Source organism: Pygocentrus nattereri, chromosome 18, assembly GCF_015220715.1.
Source record: "Pygocentrus nattereri isolate fPygNat1 chromosome 18, fPygNat1.pri, whole genome shotgun sequence".
NCBI lineage: Eukaryota > Metazoa > Chordata > Actinopteri > Characiformes > Serrasalmidae > Pygocentrus > Pygocentrus nattereri.
Genome location: NC_051228.1, coordinates 812,247 through 835,949, shown reverse-complemented (window position 1 = coordinate 835,949; position 23,703 = coordinate 812,247). Strand labels below are relative to the sequence as shown.

Here is a 23,703-nt window from a genome sequence, read left to right as displayed (position 1 = left end):
AAATGTTTCCATGATGCTGTAATGTTTGTTTTTCTGTGCAGAGGAGGATGGTGTGGTGGAGGAAGAAGAGGAGGAGTGTGAAGAGCAGGCAGATGCTGAACCACAGCAGGAGTCGTTTGAGAAAGAACTTTCAGAAGAAGAAGAAGAAGAAAAAGCACCTGAGAAAGGTTCAAAGGGGAACCCCACTCAAACACCCATTTTCAAAATTCCCCCATAACTCCGCGTTTATGGTGTAGTTAGAGGGATTCAGTGGGTTTGGTGTGAAACGGTTCAGATGTCTTTATAGTGGTGGTGATGGGAACCAGGCGTCGCCATGACTACAACACAGATATAGACACTTTATTTACCATCCAGAACCACCAGAAAACCTACACGAGTCTTCTGAGCTTATATGGAATGTTGATGATGGAAAACAGTGGAAAATCTGGAATAATGAGTTTTCTTTGGGGACTATTTTGCCGCACAGCGCCCTGCATGTCTCCCTCCACCATGAATGGAGCTGAAGTTCTCTAAACTCTCATAAAACAGCGTCTCAGTCATCAGGCAGTGAATTCAGAACCAGTTCCTGTAGGAACTTTCTGTAGGAGCTTTTAGAGGGAGACGTCTGGTTCCCATCACCACCACTGTGAGGAGCTTTTAGAGGGACGTCTGGTGACCATCACCACCACTGTGAGGAGCTTTTAGAGGGACGTCTGGTTCCCTTCACCACCACTGTGAGGAGCTTTTAGAGGGGGACGTCTGGTTCCCATCACCACCACTGTGAGGAGCTTTTAGAGGGACGTCTGGTTCCCTTCACCACCACTGTGAGGAGCTTTTAGAGGGGGACGTCTGGTTCCCATCACCACCACTGTGAGCAGCTCTGACTCGGTCAGTAATTATAATAGGTGCATTTTAATTGAACCCTCTGGAATCAGAGATCTGAGCCAGGCTGGTGTCTGGAGAACAGACTTTGTTTGCATACATGGTGCACAGACTCCAAGCTGACTGACTGGACACTCGGAAGGGTCGTGGTCATAAAGGTATAGGAGCAGCAGCTGTTCGTAGCCTATAGAGCCAGGAATAACTGTTCAGAATGTCCTGTTGTCCTCAGGTCCAGCTTTACAATACACACACAGATCACGTACACACTATAACAATACTGCACACATAAAGCATATAATACAGCGGAGTCCTCTAACGCGCACCTAATTTATTTATATTTACTGGCTTTTCTTAACCCCTTGAATGGCCAGGGTCCACAGGAGGGCCCAAGGTTTTATTACACATCTCTATAACTCTATAAGAGTAGCTCAGCAAGTTTCAGTTGAAGAGCCAGTTCCCAGGCCCAGTCCAGGTGAGGGGAGAGGACCTGCTCCAGGTGGAGGAGCATCTCCGGTCTTGTTGATGTGTGATGTGAAGAGAACCCGTCTCCACTGCTCTAGAGTCCAGTGGTGGCGCTTTACTCCACTGCATTCCACGCTTTGCATTGCGCTTGGTGATGTAAGGCTTGGATGCAGCTGCTCGGCCATGGAAACCCATTCCATGAAGCTCTCTACGCTGTTCTTGAGCTGATCTGAAGGCCACATGAAGTTTGGAGGTCTGTAGTGATTGACTCTGCAGAAAGTCGGTGGCCTCTGCGCACTATGCCCCTCAGCATCCGCTGACCGCTCTGTCATTTTACGTGGCCGACCACTTCGTGGCTGAGTTGCTGTCGTTCCCAATCGCTTCCACTTTGTTATAATCCCACTGACAGTGGACTGTGGAATATTTAGTAGTGAGGAAATTTCACGACTGGACTTGCTGCACAGGTGGCGTCCGATCACGGTACCACGCTGGAATTCACTGAGCTCCTGAGAGCGACCCATTCTTTCACTAATGTCTGTAGAAGCAGTCTGCAGGCCTAGGGGCTCGGCTTTATACACCTGTGGCCATGGAAGTGACTGGAACACCTGAACTCAGTGATGTGGATGGGGGAGTGAAGACTTTTGGAAATCTAGCGTATATTAAGTGTATATTATGGTGTAGATTTCCTCATACTGCGATGAACATGCTGATGTGTTGTAAGCTGTAATGGAGCTGCCTCCTTTTAAATGAAGATGAACATGCAGGTTTTATCTGTGCAGCACTGGACGCCAATGGCAGCGGTCAGAGGGCAGTGAGAGGACAGTCCTCGGACCCTCCTGGGTCTCTGGAGGAAACGGACAGGTAAGCATGCCTTTATTAGCTCTGCTACCGTTACACTGTGGGCAGGTTTGAAGCTGTAGGCTTGTTATGATGTCACAGTGTTCTGCTCACTGTCTGTTCCCATCTGTGCACCGTTTGTCCCGTAAATCCCGAAATGAGTTGTGGTTCAGCTCTCGGCTCGGCCTCCACCACACTCGAGTCTCCTTCACCTGTGGCCTTCAGCTCCTGGCCTTCATTATCCCCCGAAGCAGCTAACGCTTGCTGCAGCGTGGCGCTGATGACCTCACGATCGAAGATCGAGGGGATTTTTGCCTCCGAATAAATTTACTTCAGTCAAAGCTGTGATTTTTCTCCTTTTGGTCAGTGTGAGATCACAGGTGGGTTTCTGATAACCTTTATTCCTCATCTTTACCAGGGCTGCCACTCTTAACAAGGTGGTTCTTCAAGGGTGCTTTAGCAAAGACAATGCTTTGTGCACTGGTGTGCAGTCATGTTGGAGCAGGAAGGGGCCGTCCCCAAACTGTTCCCACAAAGTTGGGAGCGTGAAATTGTCCAAAGTCTCTTGGTGCTGAAGCTTTAAGAGTTCCTTTCACTGGAACTAAGGGGCCGAGCCCAACTCCTGAAAAACACCCCCACACCATGATCCCCCCTCCACCAAACTTTACACTCGGCACAATGGAGTCGGACAAGTACCGTCTCCTGGCAACCGCCAAACCCAGGCTCATCCATCGGATTCCCAGACGGAGAAGCGTGATTGGTCACTCCAGAGAACACGTCTCCACTGCTCTAGGGGCTTGGTGACTGAATACTTTTGGCAATATAGTGTACACACACACACATATATATATAGATACACACACAGTCCCGTTTTTTCCGCAGTAATCTAAATGTGCAGAAAGATGCCTCTCTAGAGGATGTTAGACCTTCTCTACACTCGGAACATCACACGAGCGTATGTAAGGTAGTGAAGTCGCCGCTTTACAGTTCACTTCGTTTTAATGAGCTACGAGTCAGAAATGAATTTAAAATCCCAGCATGCTTTAAATCACCAGTTACGGCTGAGACTGAACAAGTTCACAACATTCACCTTAAAGTCACAGCCAGGTGAATCAGTGTGACCTCTGACCTCCACCCCACAGGGCTCACTCCACTCTGGACGAGGTTCTGCAGCGGCTGCTGGTGGAGCGGACGGAGAACCAGAGAGCCCCCAAAGACCCAGAGGCCACGTCGTCGGAGATGACAGCGTCAGTGATGATCCTACATAATACGTCTTTATTTACTTTGAAAAATATTATGAGAGGCACGTTCATCGAAAAAGAGTGGATAAAACATCAGCATGCGAGACAAACGCTCGCTTCAGAACATCAAACGGCAAATTAAACAGTGTTAAATTATAACGAAACATTGCTGTAAACGCCTCGTCTCCACATCTGTGTTACAACTACTGATTACTGGCTGCGCTATAAACATCACTGTTGTTGGAAGAAAACCTCAGATCTCAAACTTTACAGGACGAGGAAAAAACCCTCTTTACTTTCAGTGGAAGTCAATGGAACCGAACGTCTTTTCAAGTCATCTTGGGCCGTTTCTTTTAGTCCATTCATCATTAAATTTACACACAATGTAAAGGACAATATTCGTTTTCAAACCATGTCAAAAACTGATAGGAGGTTTTCTTCCGCCAGCAGCGATATACTAAATACTATACTTGATAAGTAATTATTGATTTATTACAATTACTGATTACAACGGTGATACACCAACCTGCCCGGTCACTGCCCAGACGGGGTGAACTGACAGGGTGGGAGTGATGTAAACATGTAAAAAAAGCGCTGTTGTTTTCAGCAGCCTGAACGGAGCGGTTTGCAGTGCTCATGCAGGTCCACTCGACCCGGTTCTGGAACAGAAAGGACGAATAATTTGGTTTTGTTTGTTTTTTGTGTTCAGTGTGTGTGACGTGCAGGTCAGAGAGGAGTGTGTGTGTCCAGCAGGAGACCGCAGTGAGGGGGCCGCGTGTAAAGGAGTGGAGGAGAGTGAGGTGGTTTCGTCAGGTGAGTCAGTGGGTGAAGGTGAACCTTTAACTACCTTTAACTGAGGGAGACGGGACCACCCTCCCGTTTCTGAGGACCCTGTAAACAGCACAGCTCTGCCACTCTTTATGGATCGGGGGGATTTACCCGTTTCCATGGTCATGGTGCACCTGTTTCCATTATTACCTTACGGCCAGTTCCCTCACTGCGCTCATCACACACGCATCTCCCCCGGGATGTGGAACGCGACCACTAGAAGAGCCAGGTTTAAAAACATCAACAAACCTGTGGTGTGGGCCTGATCCAGCCCGCGGGCCTGGTGTTTGACACGTGGGCCCTACACTCAATTTCCCACGCTTATCCCGAATGTTCCGCTCCCGGCTCCAAAACAGCTTTTACACTCACCCAAACTCGGGGCAGTTGTGGGCTGGAGGTCAGGGAACCGGCCCTGTGACCGGAAGGTCGCCGGTTCGATCCCCAGAGCCGACAGCCCATGACTGAGGTGTCCTTGAGCAAGACACCTAACCCCCAACTGCTCCCCGGGCGCTGTGGATTGGGCTGCCCACCGCTCCGGGCAAGTGTGCTCACTGCCCCCTAGTGTGTGTGCTCACTAGTGTGTATGTGGTGTTTCACTTCACGGATGGGTTAAACGCGGAGGTGGAATTTTCCGTTTGTGGGAGTAAAAAAGTGTCACAAACTTAACAAATTTAACAAACGCACCTGACTTGCAGAGCAAGTGGTCCTGAGCCCACTACACCTGTTTCCATCATTATACAGGGCGATTCAAAAGGATTCATCATTTCAAAGCCCCATATTTGTACAACAGAGCAGCGCCTATAGGAACCAATCACACTCCAACTGTAAGAGGAGGTCATAGAGTTTCTGACCGGCTCCTTCAGTCTGAGAGGAGCTGAGACCCCTGAGCAGAACGTTCTGCGTTCTCCACGTCAATCAGAGTGAATCCGTCAGAACTGAGCAGCCTGATTTTCATCAGCAGTGAAGCTCCAGCAGCTCAGAGCGTTCGGCGCTGGTTCCACAGCACTGGATGATCTCCGAAATCCCACTGAAAGAGCCGTGAGAGCAGCGACGCCCGACACGCTCAGTCCAGTCTGGGATGAGTCTGACTGTGGTGTTGATGTCGTCCGTCCAGCTGGAGGAGGTTCAGACTGAGACCTTGTAGAACTACATAATAAACTTCAGCTCATTTACACCGTTTACAGCTCACTGCACTGATCTGTGATGATTTACAGTGAAATCAATCATTTAGACATCGGATCAATCTTTTTAAATCACCCCGTATAAAAGAATAAATACGAGCTCCTGCTGTAAAATCACATTTAGCAGCTCTGTAAGTTAATAACATAAATAACCTGTGAAATGCAGAATAATATAAAAGACTAGAAGCTGCATCGCTGTGAAGCAAACTGCAGTCAGCAGTACAGAAGTGCAGCAGTAACGCAGCCGCTGCGCTGCTTGTTTGTCTTCTGCAGATGTGATGAAAGAGCAGGGAGAGCAGACGGAGTCCGGAGGTCCCGCCGCCTGGAATCAGCTGCACAGGTACAGCGCGAGTGTTGACGCCTCAGAGCCGCTCAGCGCTGAATTAGACGTCGATTTAAAGCCGCTCGGTCTGTTGTTTCGTCCACAGAGTGATCGTCCTGGAACACACGCCCGTCAAAACGCAGAGCGAGCCGAACCAGAACCTCTCAGTCACGCAACCCTAAGTCCAGAAACTAGAGCGCGCTCGGTTCACCTGGGCTTCAACGAGGACCCCGCGTCCACCCCGGCCACAAACATGCAGTACAGCGGGCGGCTCCTGGGTCCGCCTGGCCTCTTTACACCAGCCCCTTTCACTCCACGTACGACTCGGTGCGGCTTCAGCGCCACTGTAATATCAGCTCCTCCGTTTCAGGCGCTTCACCCAGTATTTAGTTTAACATTGGAACCGATGAATTCTCCTTATTTTACTATTTATTTGTTCTGCGATGTTCTCGGGTGTTCAGGACGACATGAAACATATGGTTTTAATTTAATACAGTGACTCCAAACTTTTGACTGGGCGTGTATCTCGACTCTGCTGGCTTTCCTGCTGACGTCTTCTCAGCGTTTGTTGATCTCGCATTGACGTGGAAACGACGCAGCGCGTTTAAAGCAGGTGAGCGGAGCAGCTCGTCCTTTCAGCGCCGCAGGGTTTCGGTTCTGTAACTGGCAGAGACGCTTACAGCACCAAGTTCCGCCTGAACTTCCTCTGCACGCTTGTGTTTCAGCGTTTTAATGTTGTTGGTGACGTTTGTTAAGATGATTATTTCCACAAAACGCTCAGCTGTTTGTTTATTTAGTGTTCTAGATACTTCTGTTCCATCAGCTGAAGACATCTGCTTTCTAAAAACACCAACGCGTGTAAACGTTACAGTAGATATTTAAAGGGGAACCGCCACCCATTTTTTCTAAAGTTCTCCCTAATTAAGTTGTTTAGATGTAAACAGAGTCGTTCAGAGCGGTTCTCTGTTCTAGATAACCTGACCGAGTCAGAACCGTTCACAGTGGTGCTGACGGGAACCAGATGTCCCTCTAAAAGCTCCTACAGAAAGTTCCTACATGAACTGGTTCTGAATTCACTGCCTGATGACTGAGACGCTGTTTTATGAGAGTTTAGAGAACTTCAACTCCATTCATGGTGGAGGGAGACATGCAGGGCGCTGTGCGGCAAAATAGTCCCCAAAGAAAACTCATTATTCCAGATTTTCCACTGTTTTCCATCATCAACATTCCATATAAGCTCAGAAGACTCGTGTAGGTTCTCTGGTGGTTCTGGATGGTAAATAAAGTGTCTGTATCTGTGTTGTAGTCATGGCGACGCCTGGTTCCCATCACCACCACTGTAAAGACGTCTGAACCTCTGATTACACCTCACGCACTGGATTGTGGGGGAATTTTAAAGAATGGGTGGAATTCTCCTCAACAGGAAACTATAACTGAACATTTTCTTCACTACCTGATGAACTCTGTATTTTCTGGTGTTGTCCTGAAGCTCAGTGAATGTTTATTATGGTGCTGTTAATAAAGACTCAGGTGCTTCTGCTTTTAATGAGGCTTTAACTGAACAAACACAGATACAAACACAGTGAATCTCCCCGTCAGTGACTCGGAGCTTTACAGAGATCCTGCTCCTCGTCCTGCAGGGCTGCGGTCAGACTCAGTGACCTTTAACTGACCGCCCAGTCCAGACTTTCCCCACACGGTGCAGCTTCCCTCTGAACATAATCATATACCGCTTTTAGGGATCTGGACACTAAATCCCCACACAGTCATTCACACGGCAAAAATACAGCATATTAAAATCGGACATCACTAACATTCCTCATTAGGACTGCTTACATTTTACCTGCTGAGGTGTCTCATTTCACTGGAATAAGCCAAACGATCCGCTTTATTTCTTAAAATAAGCCAAACGATCCGCTTTATTTCTTAAAATAAGCCAAACGATCCGCTTTATTTCTTAAAATAAGCCAAACGATCCGCTTTATTTCTTAAAATAAGCCAAACGATCCGCTTTATTTCTTAAAATAAGCCAAACGATCCGCTTTATTTCTTGAAATAAGCCAAACGATCCGCTTTATTTCTTAAAATAAGCCAAACGATCCGCTTTATTTCTTGAAATAAGCCAAACGATCCGCTTTATTTCTTGAAATAAGCCAGACGCTCCGGCTGCACGCTGTGACGTCACTGAGAAACTCGGCGGCGTTCAGTCGGTTTTCTCGCAGGGCGTCAGTTCTGCGGTGGTTCTCGTGTTAAAGTGTCTGTATGAAGTGGTTCTCCGGATTATTGGTTGTGCTAATCGATCTGCTGAGTGGCGCCGATTTCATTAAAAACGGTATGAAATGATGAATAATCCAGTCTGACCGCGGTCAGCGCGCACCCCGGCGTCGCCGCCCAGCTGACCGAACGCGCTGGCCGAGCGCGGCGGACGCCGTGAGGTCAAAGCGTCTCGTGGCCGTTTTCAGTCTCTGGAGCTCAGAGTCACGTTTCCCTTCTTGTCCACCTCCACGAGCGAAAGGTGCTGCAGCGTCTTCACTGCGGCGTCGCTGACCTTCATGTCCAGTTTCTTCATCCTGTGCGAGGTCAGCGGCGCTCTGAGAACAGAACACACACATTAAAGCTGGACGCAGCACGAACAGCCACTGCGTTTGTGATTATTGATGATTAGCCGTGATTAGGTGGCCATTTGCATGATGATGATGCTTTAAGTTCTCAGAGGATCTTACTCTGTGTTTTGCCACATGTTTCCTATTTTCTTGGTAGGTATGGCTGTTATAGATTTTCTTAAAGGCCCTGCACGGCTGTTTAACTCCTCGGGACCACCGGTGGTCCCAAACCGCACTTCATCATGTTCTCCATAACGTTCATACTCCATAAGCTCCATTCAGAAGCTGGGCGTCGTGTGAGGCTGTAGCTCTTCTCTCCAGTCTAATAGACGGTGACGTCATTTTAAACCCTTATAATAAAAGAAGCTGAACTCAGTTTGTTTTTCTACTGAAAGTCGAGCCGTTTTTCCCCAAATCTGGGCTCTAAACTATAAACAGACGGCGTCTCTTCAGTGATCTGCTCTGGAAACATTACTTTTAGAGAACAACACAAAGAGCGGCGCAGATTTTCGGCATACGGCGGATCATAAAACGCATTCTCTGTTAATTTGGGGGGGAATTCTACAACAAAAACTCCAGCAAATTCATTTCATGCAGTTAGTGAATAATTTGCCTTATGATTTGAGCATTTTGACGGCTACTTCTCCTGTTCCACCTTAAACGAGTGCTTCTCCCATCAGCTTCAACATTACTCCAGCAGAGCCACGCCCAGTGTGAAGTGTGGGAGGGTCAGCTGACTTCACCGTTCATGAATATGCAAAATAAGGCAGCTTATGATTCACCGTGACTATCTGTGATGTCTACGATCAAATAAAGTGCAATTCCTAAACGTTACTTAGGGGGCAGCATACAAACAAATAACACAAACCCAGAGGTCACTTTTGGGCTCTGCAGTGTCCAGTAAACGCTGGACTGAAGCAGAAGCATGAAGGTCATCGCACTCGTCCTGCTAATAGAACAGAGTGGAGGACCAACACTGCGCTGTAAACTCATTAAAGCCTGATGGAAGAGTTTAGATGAACTCTAATGCACCATCTCTGATTATTCGCTGTTCAGCAGGTCAGTCTAAAGGCCGAGCGCGTTCTGAATATTCATGTTGTAATTCGGACCCCATCAATCCAAACGTTCACGATTTCATTACCGATTCATCAAATTTAAGACAGTAAGAGATTTAAAGAGCTGTAAGGAGTTTCAGCACACCGGATAACACAATCAGAGTTATTCTGAAGTCTACAGGTGCCAAAAGTAAAATTCTGAACGTTTTCATTTTAATTGGGACCCTTCGTGAAGGCGGCACCGAGGCGTTTCTGCCCACATCCTCACCTGTTCTGTTCGAAGTGCTGCGTCAGCTGACGGTACAGGGTGTTGAGGTCCGTCAGCTTCACGTTTCCTCGCACGCTTCGTGGAACGGCTTCGAACTCGGCGTCCGTCACCTCCGGACCCCGCGCTGCTGGACACACGAAACAGCAGATCAGCGTCAGAGCCCTCGGACTGATGGACCTGGGTGAAATAAATTCAGCTCTGGGTCCTTTAATTCCTGCCGAAACTGAGGAGAGGCCTGAACACTGAATATACAGCTCTGGGTTAAACTTCCCCCTGAACCTCGTTACGCTGAGGCCGGAATAACGAGGTCTGAACGACTTCCAGTTTCACTATAAAACCTTTTGATCGCTCAGCCCTGCAGAATCAGTCGAGTCTAAAGAACCTCGTGGAGACTTTTTGCCAAACTATGACTAACGTGGGCTGACGGGCCCGACAGCAGCGCCACCCACCGCCCCTCTTACTGCCCTGATCCTCATTACTGCAGCGGCCGATTCTCATGACCAACATTCAGCTTTTCTGCCTTTTTAAAATCAGAATAAACAGACTTGGTATTAATTTTCACTCTTTATTCTCCAGGTTTTCACCGTGAACTCTAAAACCCTGTTCAGGCAGGATCGGTTCAACACGAGGAGGAGGGGAACGTCGTTATCACCGGTGTTTCTCAGGGAATTTAGCCCCATCCAAAAACACTACGCGCTCCGGCTTCAGTACAGACTCCAGCGCCTTGTACTTTCTATAGAAGGAGCCATAAAAACGAGCTCTGCTTATTAATCTACGGGGCCCCTAAGGGGCCGTGGTAAAGCCGGTCTTAAGCTCAGGCGTGAAACGGCTCATTGAGTTTACGTTGGTGTTGGATTGAAACATAAAGACGGCGTCGCTTCTCAAAACCATGATTCTGTTATTTAGTGACTCAAACTGCCTCTGAGACCCACTGGCCTCGTACAGTAACAGCTACATTTACCGACTCGGCAGAGAAGAGTTTCTGAAGTTCGGAGGCTGGAATGGGCGCGGACTCGTGTTCTCTGTGGGGAAAATCGGACCGATGTAACAGATCAGAACATTACAGACACGAGGGTAACCGGCTTCCCAGCTCCCCATGGAAAACTGATCCTGTTCAAACAGGGCTTAGGGAAGTGAACCAAAACCACACGTGGAAATATTTTTAAATATTTAGTTATATACATTATATACATATAACATTAGCTTTAAAATACATCGTCTAAGATCAAACAGGGCAGAAAATGTTTAGTTTTTAATCTTTCGGTCTTCATATGATCCCAAATGAGAGAACGTTGGGTTTGGTAAACGAAACGTTAAGGATTACCGGCTAAACGGAGCGCAAGCATTCCGCTTATTAAGCGTCTCAGACTTACGGTCATTCTCCTCCTGAGCGAGACGGTCAGACGGCGCCTGCAGAGACAAACAGCATGGAAATTAGCAGCCGCTTCCAAGCTCCGCCCACACAGCCCGATTGGCTGAAGTGTTGGACCTGACACATTACTGTAGAGGTGGATGAGCATGTTATATATATATAATATATAAATATACACAGCGTATAAAACTTCAACAAGTCTTCATATCACAATATAAATGTTTCCTGATGAGTTGGAAAAGACACGGATTAAGAATTCAGTGATTCATATTCACAATTTTACATCCTGGGCTGCACCAAATCATATTTCACAACATACAGTTGGGAAAGTGTTTAAATATTGACGATACGCTATATTTCCAAAAGTATTCGGTCATCTGGCTTCTCATGAAAATGAACTTGAGTGATGTCACATTCTTAATCCATAGGGTTTAATACGATGTCGGCCCACCCTTTGCAGCTATAACAGCTTCAGCTCTTCTGGGAAGGCTTTCCACAAGGGTTAGGAATGTTTATGGGAATTTCTGGCCGTTCATCCAGAAGCACATTTGTGAGGTCAGACACTGATGTTGGACGAGAAGGCCTGGCTCACAGTCTCCGCTCTAATTCATCCCAAAGGTGTTCTATGGGGTTGAGGTCAGGACTCTGTGCAGGTCAGTCAGAAGAGGAAATTTCACGACTGGACTTGCTGCACAGGTGGCGTCCGATCACGGCACCACGCTGGAATTCACTGAGCTCCTGAGAGCGACCCATTCTTTCACTAATGTCTGTAGAAGCAGTCTGCAGGCCGAGGGGCTCGACTTTACACACCTGTGGCCACGGAAGTGACTGGAACACCTGGATTCAGTGATTTGGATGGGGGAGTGAAGACTTTTGGAAATATAGTGTATGATCAGAAAAGCATATTGTGACGTAATTTACCATGATAATGTAAATATTGCCGTCTTGCTCAGCTCTACTGCGGAATATTTTTCGATGTCAGCACAAAAGCCCATCTCTCCCATTGAAAACTCAACACCTGTGTTGTTTCATTAGTTAAGGTATGAGGACTGGAATATGGAATAACAGCATAAAGTACACGGTTACATTCTGACAGAACAGGGAAATAAAACATATTAAAATGTAAATATGATCAGACCTCGCCAGAAAGAGCAGCTACTGACGAATAGAGAGCGTCTCTCGCCTCCTGTTCCGCCTCGCTGAAGGGAGGAACCTAGAAGAACAGTAACATACAGCTTTAGAACAGGACGGGTGATCAAACACGGCGCTGGAACATCAAAATATCAAAATACTCGCGATTCCACACCGAGTACCTGCTCAGAAAGGAGTGGCTGCTTGTGTGAATGAGTGAAATGTACCTTAACAATTAAACCATTAAATCTCGCTGATGTTAACGAAGGTCGTCATCTCGCTCTGCTACATCAGTGATCTCTGATCGGAGGAGGTTTAGTTCCTCTTCAGAAAAGCTCTTCTGTACAGCTGTACTTAAAAGTAGGTTTCATAGTTTTGACCCTCATCCGTCTTTTTCAGCAGCAGCACAGCGACAGCAGGAATCACATCTGAGGCCGACGCATCCGAGAAGCTCACGCTTCCGGTTTTCCTTTGAAGAGACCATCGTGTTCAGACAAAGCTACGATTTATAAACTCATACTACACGAAACGCCCCGTCTAACTGACCTGCCACGGGAAACGCAGCCTCTACAGACGCTCTGACCTGGCTGTTTTGCCTTTGTTGGTCCTTGGACCACCACAAACAGTACAAGACAAAAATCTGAGATCTGGACTTCAGACTGGCCGACCACATTCAGCTGGACACATCCATCCTCTGGTCAGGCTGAACGGTTCGGGTAAAATATCTACTCTGGCGATATTTCTAACCGATATCGTGAACTGCGATTGAGTCGACCGTGAACACTGTCAGACAGCCAGTCATTCATGGTTGTGATGTCACACGTGTATTTTTGGTTGCTTCTGAGTTTCTGGGTTACGATTCCACACTTACGAACTTAAGACAACACTGCTGGTAACAAAGGCTGTAAACAAAATTGCAGATCTTGCGATTTGAGAATTGAATATATTTAATACACCGATCAGGCAAAACATTATGACCATCAGGATTATGACCACCATCACATTCTGACCACATCCTTGTTTCTACACTCTCTGTCCACTCTATCAGCTCCACTGACCGCTCAGTTCCACTCTGTAGTTCTACAGTTACAGACTGTAGTCCATCTGTTTCTCTGATACTCTGTTACCCTGTTCTTCAGTGGTCAGGACCCCCATGGACCCTCACAGAGCAGGTACTGTTTGGGTGGTGGGTCATTCTCAGCACTGCAGTAACACTGACGTGGTGGTGGTGTGTTAGTGTGTGTTGTGCTGGTCTGAGTGGATCAGACGCAGTAGTGCTGCTGGAGTTTTTATGAAAACCTCTGACTTTAGTGAAAGTACCTGAATATCGGCCGTGTTCTGCAGCTCCTCCACCAGCTTCACCGTGGTCTCCAGGTGAGCTCTGATGGAGTCCATAGAGCGCTTCTGTTCGGCCGCGATCTCCTCCACCTGCGCGCACAGAGCCGAGTGACGAGCCCTAACGGCTGCCAGGTTCTCCATAAGCTGAACGGGGTTTCCCTGCAAGGTAGAGAACCAGGCATGAAGAGAGAATAGCTTTGCTGTAGAACCAGACCCTCCACTACAGTACACAGACACATCACCACAGCATGAGGTTAGTCGGTAAAAACTGCCCAATCACAGCAGGAGGCTCCCAGCGCTGGGCGATGTGACAGGATTCATAAATTACACGATAATACGGCAAAATATGCTTCGCCATATCGTGCATCATGAAAACTATTATTATTATTATTATTATTATTATTATTATATTTGTGCTATACTGTTTACTTGGTGCATCCTATTCATTTTAAAGGAGAGCTGCATCGTGCAATGCATGAGGTTTGCAGTGCAGCTAAATTGGCCTCGCGCATGTACATCGCCGCTGTCGGAACCAAACCTCGTATCTCCATTTCCACTGGTTTTCAGTCTTTGACTTGATTTGCAAATGCATGTTGTCCCTAATATTGGGTGCAAATTTCATGACGAATGGACCAAAAGAAAAAGCCCAAAATGACTTGGAAAAACTTCTGGTTCCATTGACTTCCATTAAAAGTACAGTATGTTTTTTCCTTCTCCTGTAAAGTCACCATTTTGGAGATACGAGGTTTTACTCCGACAGCAACACACAGCACTGTGGGAACGTTTTAGGCGTCTAAGTGAATGTTTAACCAGTTGACCTCAGCAGTGAGTTTATCACAATATACATCAGAATAAAGTCGTATTCATAATTCAGATAAACAGAAAAACTATAAACAGTAACAAGAATTTCTCAGGTCCATATTTTTCCTGGACACCTTCACAGCCGCCACAGAGACTCGTTAATATCATCAATGACATCATGAGCTCAATTTACTGAGCACTGATTGGTCAAACCAGGAGCTGCTTTTTAACTACATATAATACTGGGCTTCCTCGAGGAGGAGAGGCTTGGAGATGGGTCAACACACACACCAACATCCAGAACATCACTAGTTATTATTTATATTATATTATATATATAGTCATTATTAATATTCTGTGCGTTTTGTTTATTCAGATATTTAAACTTTTCTCAGTGAATAAACACAAACTACACAAATAAATAGATTATTAAAATGTGTGTTGGGAGCCTGAGACTCTCACAGTGCTGTACATACATATATAATATGGTACATATATAATATGGTGGTAACCGTATGTGTAAGCAAAGTTACAGAAGCCAAATTTCAGTTTTCCTTTTGTTTATATTTTCACACAGAAAACCTTCAACCGAATCATCACAATTACTACTGTAATTAATTGATTAGTCCCATTTAACTGCCTGTGCCGCTGTCTGCGTCTCTATATTGACGCTCACACTAAAACACGTCTCGATACTGTGGCGTCAGAGGCGCATCGCCCCCCCGACGGCAGAGCGCCACCCCGACGAGCGCTCAGGGTGGTGAAGTCAGGCCGACGCGCTGATCTGAAAAGGTGGCTAAAGATCAAATAAACGCAGAACCTTCTGGTGAAATGAAGAACCGCAGTTTCACTCAGTCTGACGTGTCGGGGCAGAGAGATCTCACCTCCACGGCGCCGCTCTCCCGCGCGCTCGTCACGAAGTCAAACTTCAGCCGCTTCTCCACGTATTCAATGTCAGCCTCCGCCTTCTGGAACTGCAACAACACAACAGCGTCACGGAACGTCTCAGCATCATCACGGAACGTCGAGGGAGCAAATCGGCGCACACAATAATCAATACGTTCTGATCAGACAGCGTTTACAGACGATTAGATCAGATTATTATTTGTCTTTCCGCAACAAACAGGCTTAATCCGGTACTAGATAACAAAACCCCTCTGTAAACAAAGAGCTTTAAAGGGCCCGTATCAGAGAACCTCATTAGAAGTTTAGCCCCACCCATTCCGCTGACAGCAGTTCAGCCCCGCCCATTCAGCTACAGCAGTTTAGCCCCGCCCATGTTTTTGGTACATAAACTGACCCAAATGCCAGGGGAAAAAGTCACGCTATGAGCCCTTTAAAATAGACAGCAGGTTCTTTAAAGTGCAGCGAGGTTCTAAAGCGATCCGCCGGGTTTGCAGCTGAACGAAGGCGAAACCTAAAGCCCGAAACCCTATAAGCAATATTGCACTACTCCGAACACAGAGGACAGCAGAGACAATACTGATAGGGTCCCGGGAATTAGGGTCACGTACGGCTCCTCTAACGCACACGATCACGCCGGCCTGCGGGGGGCACCACACGCATCCTCCCGCCTCACAAACCGAGACCACCAACCAGGTTTCAACAGTTCCTCATCATACCGCCCTGGACGGCCGTGAGACGGCGAGGGTTTTTACTGGCTTTACTGTTCAGCAGCTAGAGTGATGTTCCCTCCGGTCTCGGTTCCCTTCTCCACTTACCTGCTGTACCGATTCACTTTGTGCCCGATATTTTCACCTGACTGTTTTGATCCGTCAGTCCGACTTGCCTTCAACTTTCCTCGTGTTTGTGTGTCTGATGTAGTTTATTTCCTCGCTATACGTCACCATCTGACATCTGAGGTTCACCCTCAGCGTCCTGCGGATTTCAGTTTATACTACGTGTATATCACTGCTGCCGGATCAAAACCTCGCATCTCCAAAACAGCTACTTTACGGGAGTCTACTTTTAATGGAAGTCAATGGAACCGGACGTCTATCCCAGGAATTTTGGGCCGTTTCTTTTGGTCCAGTCGTCATGAAATTTACAGTGTAAAGATCACCTGGTGTTTCCCCGACATGCCGAAAACTCCACACGGCAATAACGGAGACACAGGGTTATGTATGTATGAATGAATATGTATTAAATCAGGTTCTGCAGGTGAAAAGTTGGTATTTGTTCCTTTTCATAACCGAATGTTTTAAACAGAGCAGTAGAGTAAAAGCCTGGAGGCGAGGCGAGGCGGGGTGTGTGGAGTCAGTCCAGCTTAGAACAGATCATTGCAGTGGATTATGGTTCAGTTATGGTCCCTGATTAAAGGTACTGAGATGGAGCCTTGAGGGTTCCACCCCAGTGACAGTCTAGCACCTTTATCTCCGAGAGTGCAGCGTACTGGAATAAAATTGGATTAAAAGGAGGAACGAGGCAGAAAGAAACCCTCAGGTTGCGTCTGGTGAACCTGAACATCCCTCAGTGGAAGCTCTGAGCTCGGCTGCTCTCAGACGCTTTGACAATACTATTGCACTGCTAGCTGTCCAATACAGTAGTGCAATGAAGTCAGAGCGCCTGTGAACAGCGCCGGGGTTTGGGTCGCCCGCCCGCCCGACCACCCGCCTGACCCCTCACCCTACCTTTGAGACAAATACCTGGCCAATGCCCTTTTAACATTGCACTGCTTTCATAACGAGGTTACCAGTAGTACAACATAAAAGGGGCACTGGACAGACAGAACAGAGTCAGGGTCCTCCGCTTCGCTGCAGAACCCAACCACGAGAAGCCGTTAAAACAAAAGCCTGAAAGAAAGAACACCAGGTGGAAGGTTAAGAACATGGGGAACGACGTCCAGGCAAAGGTCAATAACACTGCGGTCAGGAATCGGAGTGTTCTCAGAAAGCTGCCGCGGTTCTCTGCGACGCCGGAGTAGAGCTCCACGATACGGCCACGATACTATACCATGATACTACACTATACCACGATACTATACCACGATACTACACCACGATACTATACCATGATACTACACTATACCACGATACTATACCACGATACTACACTATACCACGATACTATGACACTACACTATACCACGATACTACACCACGATACTATACCATGATACTACACTGTACCACGATACTATACCACGACACTACACTATACCACGACACTACACTATACCACGACACTACACTATACCACGATACTACGACACTACACTATACCACGATACTACACCACGATACTATACCATGATACTACACTATACCACGACCCTATACCACGACACTACACTATACCACGATACTATACCATGACACTACACTATACCATGATACTACACTATACCATGACACTACACTATACCACGATACTACACTATACCACGACACTACACTATACCACGACACTATACCACAATACTACACTATACTACGATACTAAACTATACCACGATACTATGCCACGACACTACACTATACCACGATACTACACTATACCACGACACTACACTATACCACGATACTATACCACGACACTACACTATACCACGATACTATACCACGATACTACACTATACCACGACACTATACCACGACACTACACTATACCACGATACTATACCATGACACTACACTATACCATGATACTACACTATACCATGACACTACACTATACCACGACACTACACTATACCACGACACTACACTATACCACAATACTACGACACTACACTATACCACGATACTACACCACGATACTATACCATGATACTACACTATACCACGATACTATACCACGATACTACACTATACCACGATACTACGACACTACACTATACCACGATACTACACCACGATACTATACCATGATACTACACTATACCACGACACTATACCACGACACTACACTATACCACGATACTATACCATGACACTACACTATACCATGATACTACACTATACCATGACACTACACTATACCACGATACTACACTATACCACGACACTACACTATACCACGACACTATACCACGATACTACACTATACTACGATACTACACTATACCACAATACTATGCCACGACACTACACTATACCACGATACTACACTATACCACGACACTACACTATACCACGACACTATACCACGACACTACACTATACCACGATACTATACCACAATACTACACTATACCACGACACTATACCACGACACTACACTATACCACGATACTATACCATGACACTACACTATACCATGATACTACACTATACCATGACACTACACTATACCACGATACTACACTATACCACGACACTATACCACAATACTACACTATACTACGATACTACACTATACCACGATACTATGCCACGACACTACACCACGATACTACACTATACCACGACACTACACTATACCACGATACTATACCACGACACTACACTATACCACGATACTATACCATGACACTACACTATACCATGATACTACACTATACCATGACACTACACTATACCACGACACTACACTATACCACGACACTATACCACGATACTACACTATACTACGATACTACACTATACCACGATACTATGCCACGACACTATACCACGATACTATACCACGACACTACACTATACCACGACACTACACTATACCACGATACTACACTATACTACGATACTACACTATACCACGATACTATACCACGACACTACACTATACCACGATACTATACCACGATACTACACTATACCACGACACTACACTATACCACGACACTACACTATACCACGATACTATACCATGACACTACACTATACCATGATACTACACTATACCATGACACTACACTATACCACGACACTACACTATACCACGACACTATACCACGATACTACACTATACTACGATACTACACTATACCACGATACTATGCCACGACACTACACTATACCACGATACTATACCACGATACTACACTATACCACGACACTACACTATACCACGACACTACACTATACCACGATACTACACTATACTACGATACTACACTATACCACGATACTATACCACGACACTACACTATACCACGATACTATACCACGATACTACACTATACCACGACACTACACTATACCACGACACTACACTATACCACGATACTATACCACGACACTACACTATACCACGACACTATACCATGACACTACACTATACCACGACACTATACCACGATACTACACTATACCACGATACTACACTATACCATGATACTACACTATACCACGATACTACACTATACCATGATACTACACTATACCACGATACTACACTATACCACGATACTACGATACTACACTATACCACGACACTATACCACAATACTACACTATACCACGACACTACACTATACCACGATACTACACCACGACACTACACTATACCACGACACTATAACACGATACGATACTATACCACGATACTACACTATACCACGATACTATACCATGACACTACACTATACCACGACACTACACTATGACACTACACTATACGACGATACTATACCACGACACTATACCACGATACGATACTATACCACGATACTATACTATACCACGATACTATACCACGACACTATACTATACCATGATACTACACTATACCACGATACTATACCATGATACTACACTATACCACGGCACTACACCACACTACACCATGATACTACACTATACCACGACACTATACCACGATACCATACCACGACGCTATACGACGACACTACACTACACCACGATACTATACCATGATACTACACTATACCACGATACTACACCACGATACTATACCATGATACTACACTATACCATGACACTATACCACGGCGACACTACACTATACCACGAAACTATACCACAACACTATACTATACCACGATACTACACCACGACACTATACTATACCACGATACTACACCACGACACAATACTATACCATGATACTACACCACGACACAAAACTATACCATGACACGATACCACGACACTATACTATACCACGACACTACAATACACCACAACACTGCGACACTATACTATACCACGACACTACACTACACCACGACACTACACTACACCACGACACTATACTATACCATGATACTACACCACGACACAATACTATACCATGATACTACACCACGACATACTATACCATGATACTACACTACACTATACCATGATACTATACTATACCACAATACTACACCACGACACTACACCATGACACGATACCACAACACTATACTATACCACGACACTACAATACACCACAACACTGCGACACTATACTATACCACGACACTACACTACGACACTACACCACGACACAATACTATACCATGATACTACACCACGACACTACACCATGACACTATACTATGCCACGACACTACACCATGACACGATACCACGACACTACACCATGACACGATACGACACTACACCATGACACGATACCACGACACTATACCACGATACTACACCACAACACTATACTACACCACGATACTACACCACGACACTATACTATACCATGATACTTCATGACACTATACTACACCGCGATACTACACCACGACACTATACTATACCACGATACTACACCACGACACTATACTACACAATACTACACCACAACACTATACTATACCACGATACTACACTATACTACACCACGATACTACACCACGACACTATACTACACCACGATACTACACCACGACACTATACTACACCACGATACTACACCACGACACTATATTATACCACGATACTACACCACAACACTATACTATACCACGATACTACACCACGACACTATACTACACCACTATACTATACTATACCACGATACTACACCACGACACTATACTACACCACGACACTATACTATACCACGACACTACACCACAACACTATACTACACCACGATACTACACCACGACACTATACTATACCACGATACTACACCACGACACTATACTATACCACGATACTACACCACGACACTATACTATACCACGATACTACACCACGACACTATACTACACCACGACACTATACTATACCACGATACTACACCACAACACTATACTATACCACGATACTACACCACGACACTATACTATACCACGATACTACACCACGACACTATACTACACCACTATACTATACCACGATACTACACCACGACACTATACTACACCACGACACTATACTATACCACGATACTACACCACAACACTATACTACACCACGATACTATACTATACCACGATACTACACCACAACACTATACTATACCACGATACTACACCACGACACTATACTATACCACGATACTACACCACGACACTATACTACACCACGATACTATACTATACCACGATACTACACCACGACACTATACTACACCACGACACTATACTATACCACAATACTACACCACAACACTATAGTATACCATGATACTACACCACGACACTATACTATAGCACAACACCACGATACTATACTATAACACGCCACTATACTATACCATGATACTACACTACGACACGATACCACGATACTATACTATACCACAACACTATACCATGATATTACACCACGACACTACACTATACCACAACATGATACCACGATACTATACTATACCACAACACTATACCATGATACTACACCACGACACTATATACCACGACACGATACCACGATACTACATTATACCACGACACGATACCACGGTACTAGACCTCGACACGATACCACAATACTACACTAGACCACGACACTATACTACACCACGACACTCAACGCGTCTCAGCGCGGGCACGTCTCCGGCTCTAGTGAACTAAACCGGATCATATACAGCGGAACCTGCTATTCTAATATCGCAATACTTCAGCAGATTTTCACGCCGCACGATATGTCGCAGTGTTTACTGCTCAGAGAGAACAGAGCCAGTGGTGCTAGATATCCAAAAACACCATCAAAACCCGTCAACACGATGATCTTCACTCAACATTCAGCACTAGATCAGTTAAAACCCTGGAGGAACCGTCTGCTTTAAGAGTGTCGCGAACTAAACCGAACAACGTAGGACGTCTGTGTTCTAAATGAGATTTAAACCGGTTATCTAGAACATGTGCACGCCTGAGGCTCTACTGAACTAAACTATGACGAAGAGGGAGATTCATGTGTTCTAAATGAGATTTAAACCTATGTTAAATGTTATGTTAAACCTATGTTATGTTATCTAGAACATGTGCACATTTGAGGCTGTAGTGAACTAAATTACGATGAAGAGGGAGATTAATGTGTTCTAAATGAGGTTTTAACCGGTTATCTAGAACATGTGCACACCTGAGGCTGTAGTGAACTAAATTACGATGAAGAGGGAGATGAATGTGTTCTAAATGAGATTTTAACCGGTTATCTAGAACATGTGCACACCTGAGGCTCTAGTGACCTACGATGAGGAGGAGGATGAAGGTGTTCTAAGTGAGATTTAAACCGGTTATCTAGAACATGTGCATGTTTTAAGGCAGGAGCAGAGCAGAATCTATGTCGGAAAGATCGGGAATGACGATGACGACCTGCTGATCCCGCACATTTGGAATATTGTGAGGAATTCCGTTGTTTTTAATGATTTGTCAGGATTTCGCGCTCCTGTTGAATGTCCATTTCTCGTGGACGCGCTTCGGGGCCTCGACGCCGTGAACGCGCTTCGCTCGTAACGCTGCCGCGGCTCGTTCGTCGTCTCCGCCGCTCGGCGCGAAAACCAGCGAAATGGGCGCTTTATCGGCTTTTCCGAGGCGCTTTGTCCGCGGCAGCGCTGTGAGGAACCCCGCCGGGCATCGCGAATGACCCCGAGTCCCTAATAAAGGCGTTATTTAGCGAGCTGCCTCCTCTTTCCCTCATTTTCCCTCTGCTCAGTCAGGCTCGCCTAGACGAGGCTTCGTATTCGCCACTTCTCCCTCGAATCGTCCCGGTCCACCTTAAATGGTGCAGCAGTTTCATTAGGGCGCCTCGGGCACCCCGCTGCAACTGCTCTACCGTTTAAGGTGGACCGGGACGATTCGAGCGAGAAGCTGGCGGCTAGCGCTGCCACCGCTGAGAAGGAAAGGGAGAAGCGCGAAAAAGCCCACATTTGACCGCTTTACAGTCGCCCGAAGCGCCTCGTCGCCACGTCCCCCGACCCCTGAGCCGCTGGCCGGCAGGCCGGGTGATTCTGTGGGTAAACAGATGCGGTGAAAGCTTCGGGGTGAAGCGGCTTACCAGCGCCTCCAGCTTCTCCACTGCCGTCTCCATGTTGAATAGTTTACATTCCT

The 23,703-nt window shown here is 46.1% G+C and overlaps 2 protein-coding genes across 3 annotated transcripts in view; one reads left to right on the top strand and one right to left on the bottom strand.

The window, feature by feature from the left end:
* The window catches only part of LOC108411800 (inactive serine/threonine-protein kinase TEX14-like), a 35,315-nt gene extending 29,271 nt beyond the window's left edge, over positions 1-6,044 (top strand). The window contains exons 25-30 of the mRNA XM_037547489.1: positions 42-167; positions 2,103-2,184; positions 3,303-3,407; positions 4,111-4,214; positions 5,684-5,750; positions 5,839-6,044. Of these exons, the coding sequence (XP_037403386.1) occupies positions 42-167; positions 2,103-2,184; positions 3,303-3,407; positions 4,111-4,214; positions 5,684-5,750; positions 5,839-5,914 (560 nt within the window). The 3' untranslated portion in view covers positions 5,915-6,044. The remainder of the gene's footprint in view (positions 1-41; positions 168-2,102; positions 2,185-3,302; positions 3,408-4,110; positions 4,215-5,683; positions 5,751-5,838) is intronic.
* Positions 6,045-7,932: 1,888 nt separating this feature from the next.
* On the bottom strand, positions 7,933-23,703 carry ska2 (spindle and kinetochore associated complex subunit 2). Of its 2 annotated transcripts, none has more exons than XM_017683549.2 (7): positions 23,651-23,703; positions 15,185-15,274; positions 13,482-13,658; positions 12,169-12,243; positions 11,032-11,068; positions 9,659-9,785; positions 7,933-8,323 (listed from the first exon to the last, which is right to left on the bottom strand). In XM_017683549.2, exons 1-7 carry the CDS (start codon positions 23,681-23,683, stop codon positions 8,191-8,193), a joined length of 672 nt encoding a protein of 223 aa, XP_017539038.2. In that variant the 5' UTR covers positions 23,684-23,703; the 3' UTR covers positions 7,933-8,190. The 2 variants fall into 2 exon arrangements, with proteins under 2 accessions (XP_017539038.2, XP_017539039.2); XM_017683550.2 differs by having other exon boundaries at positions 9,659-9,782.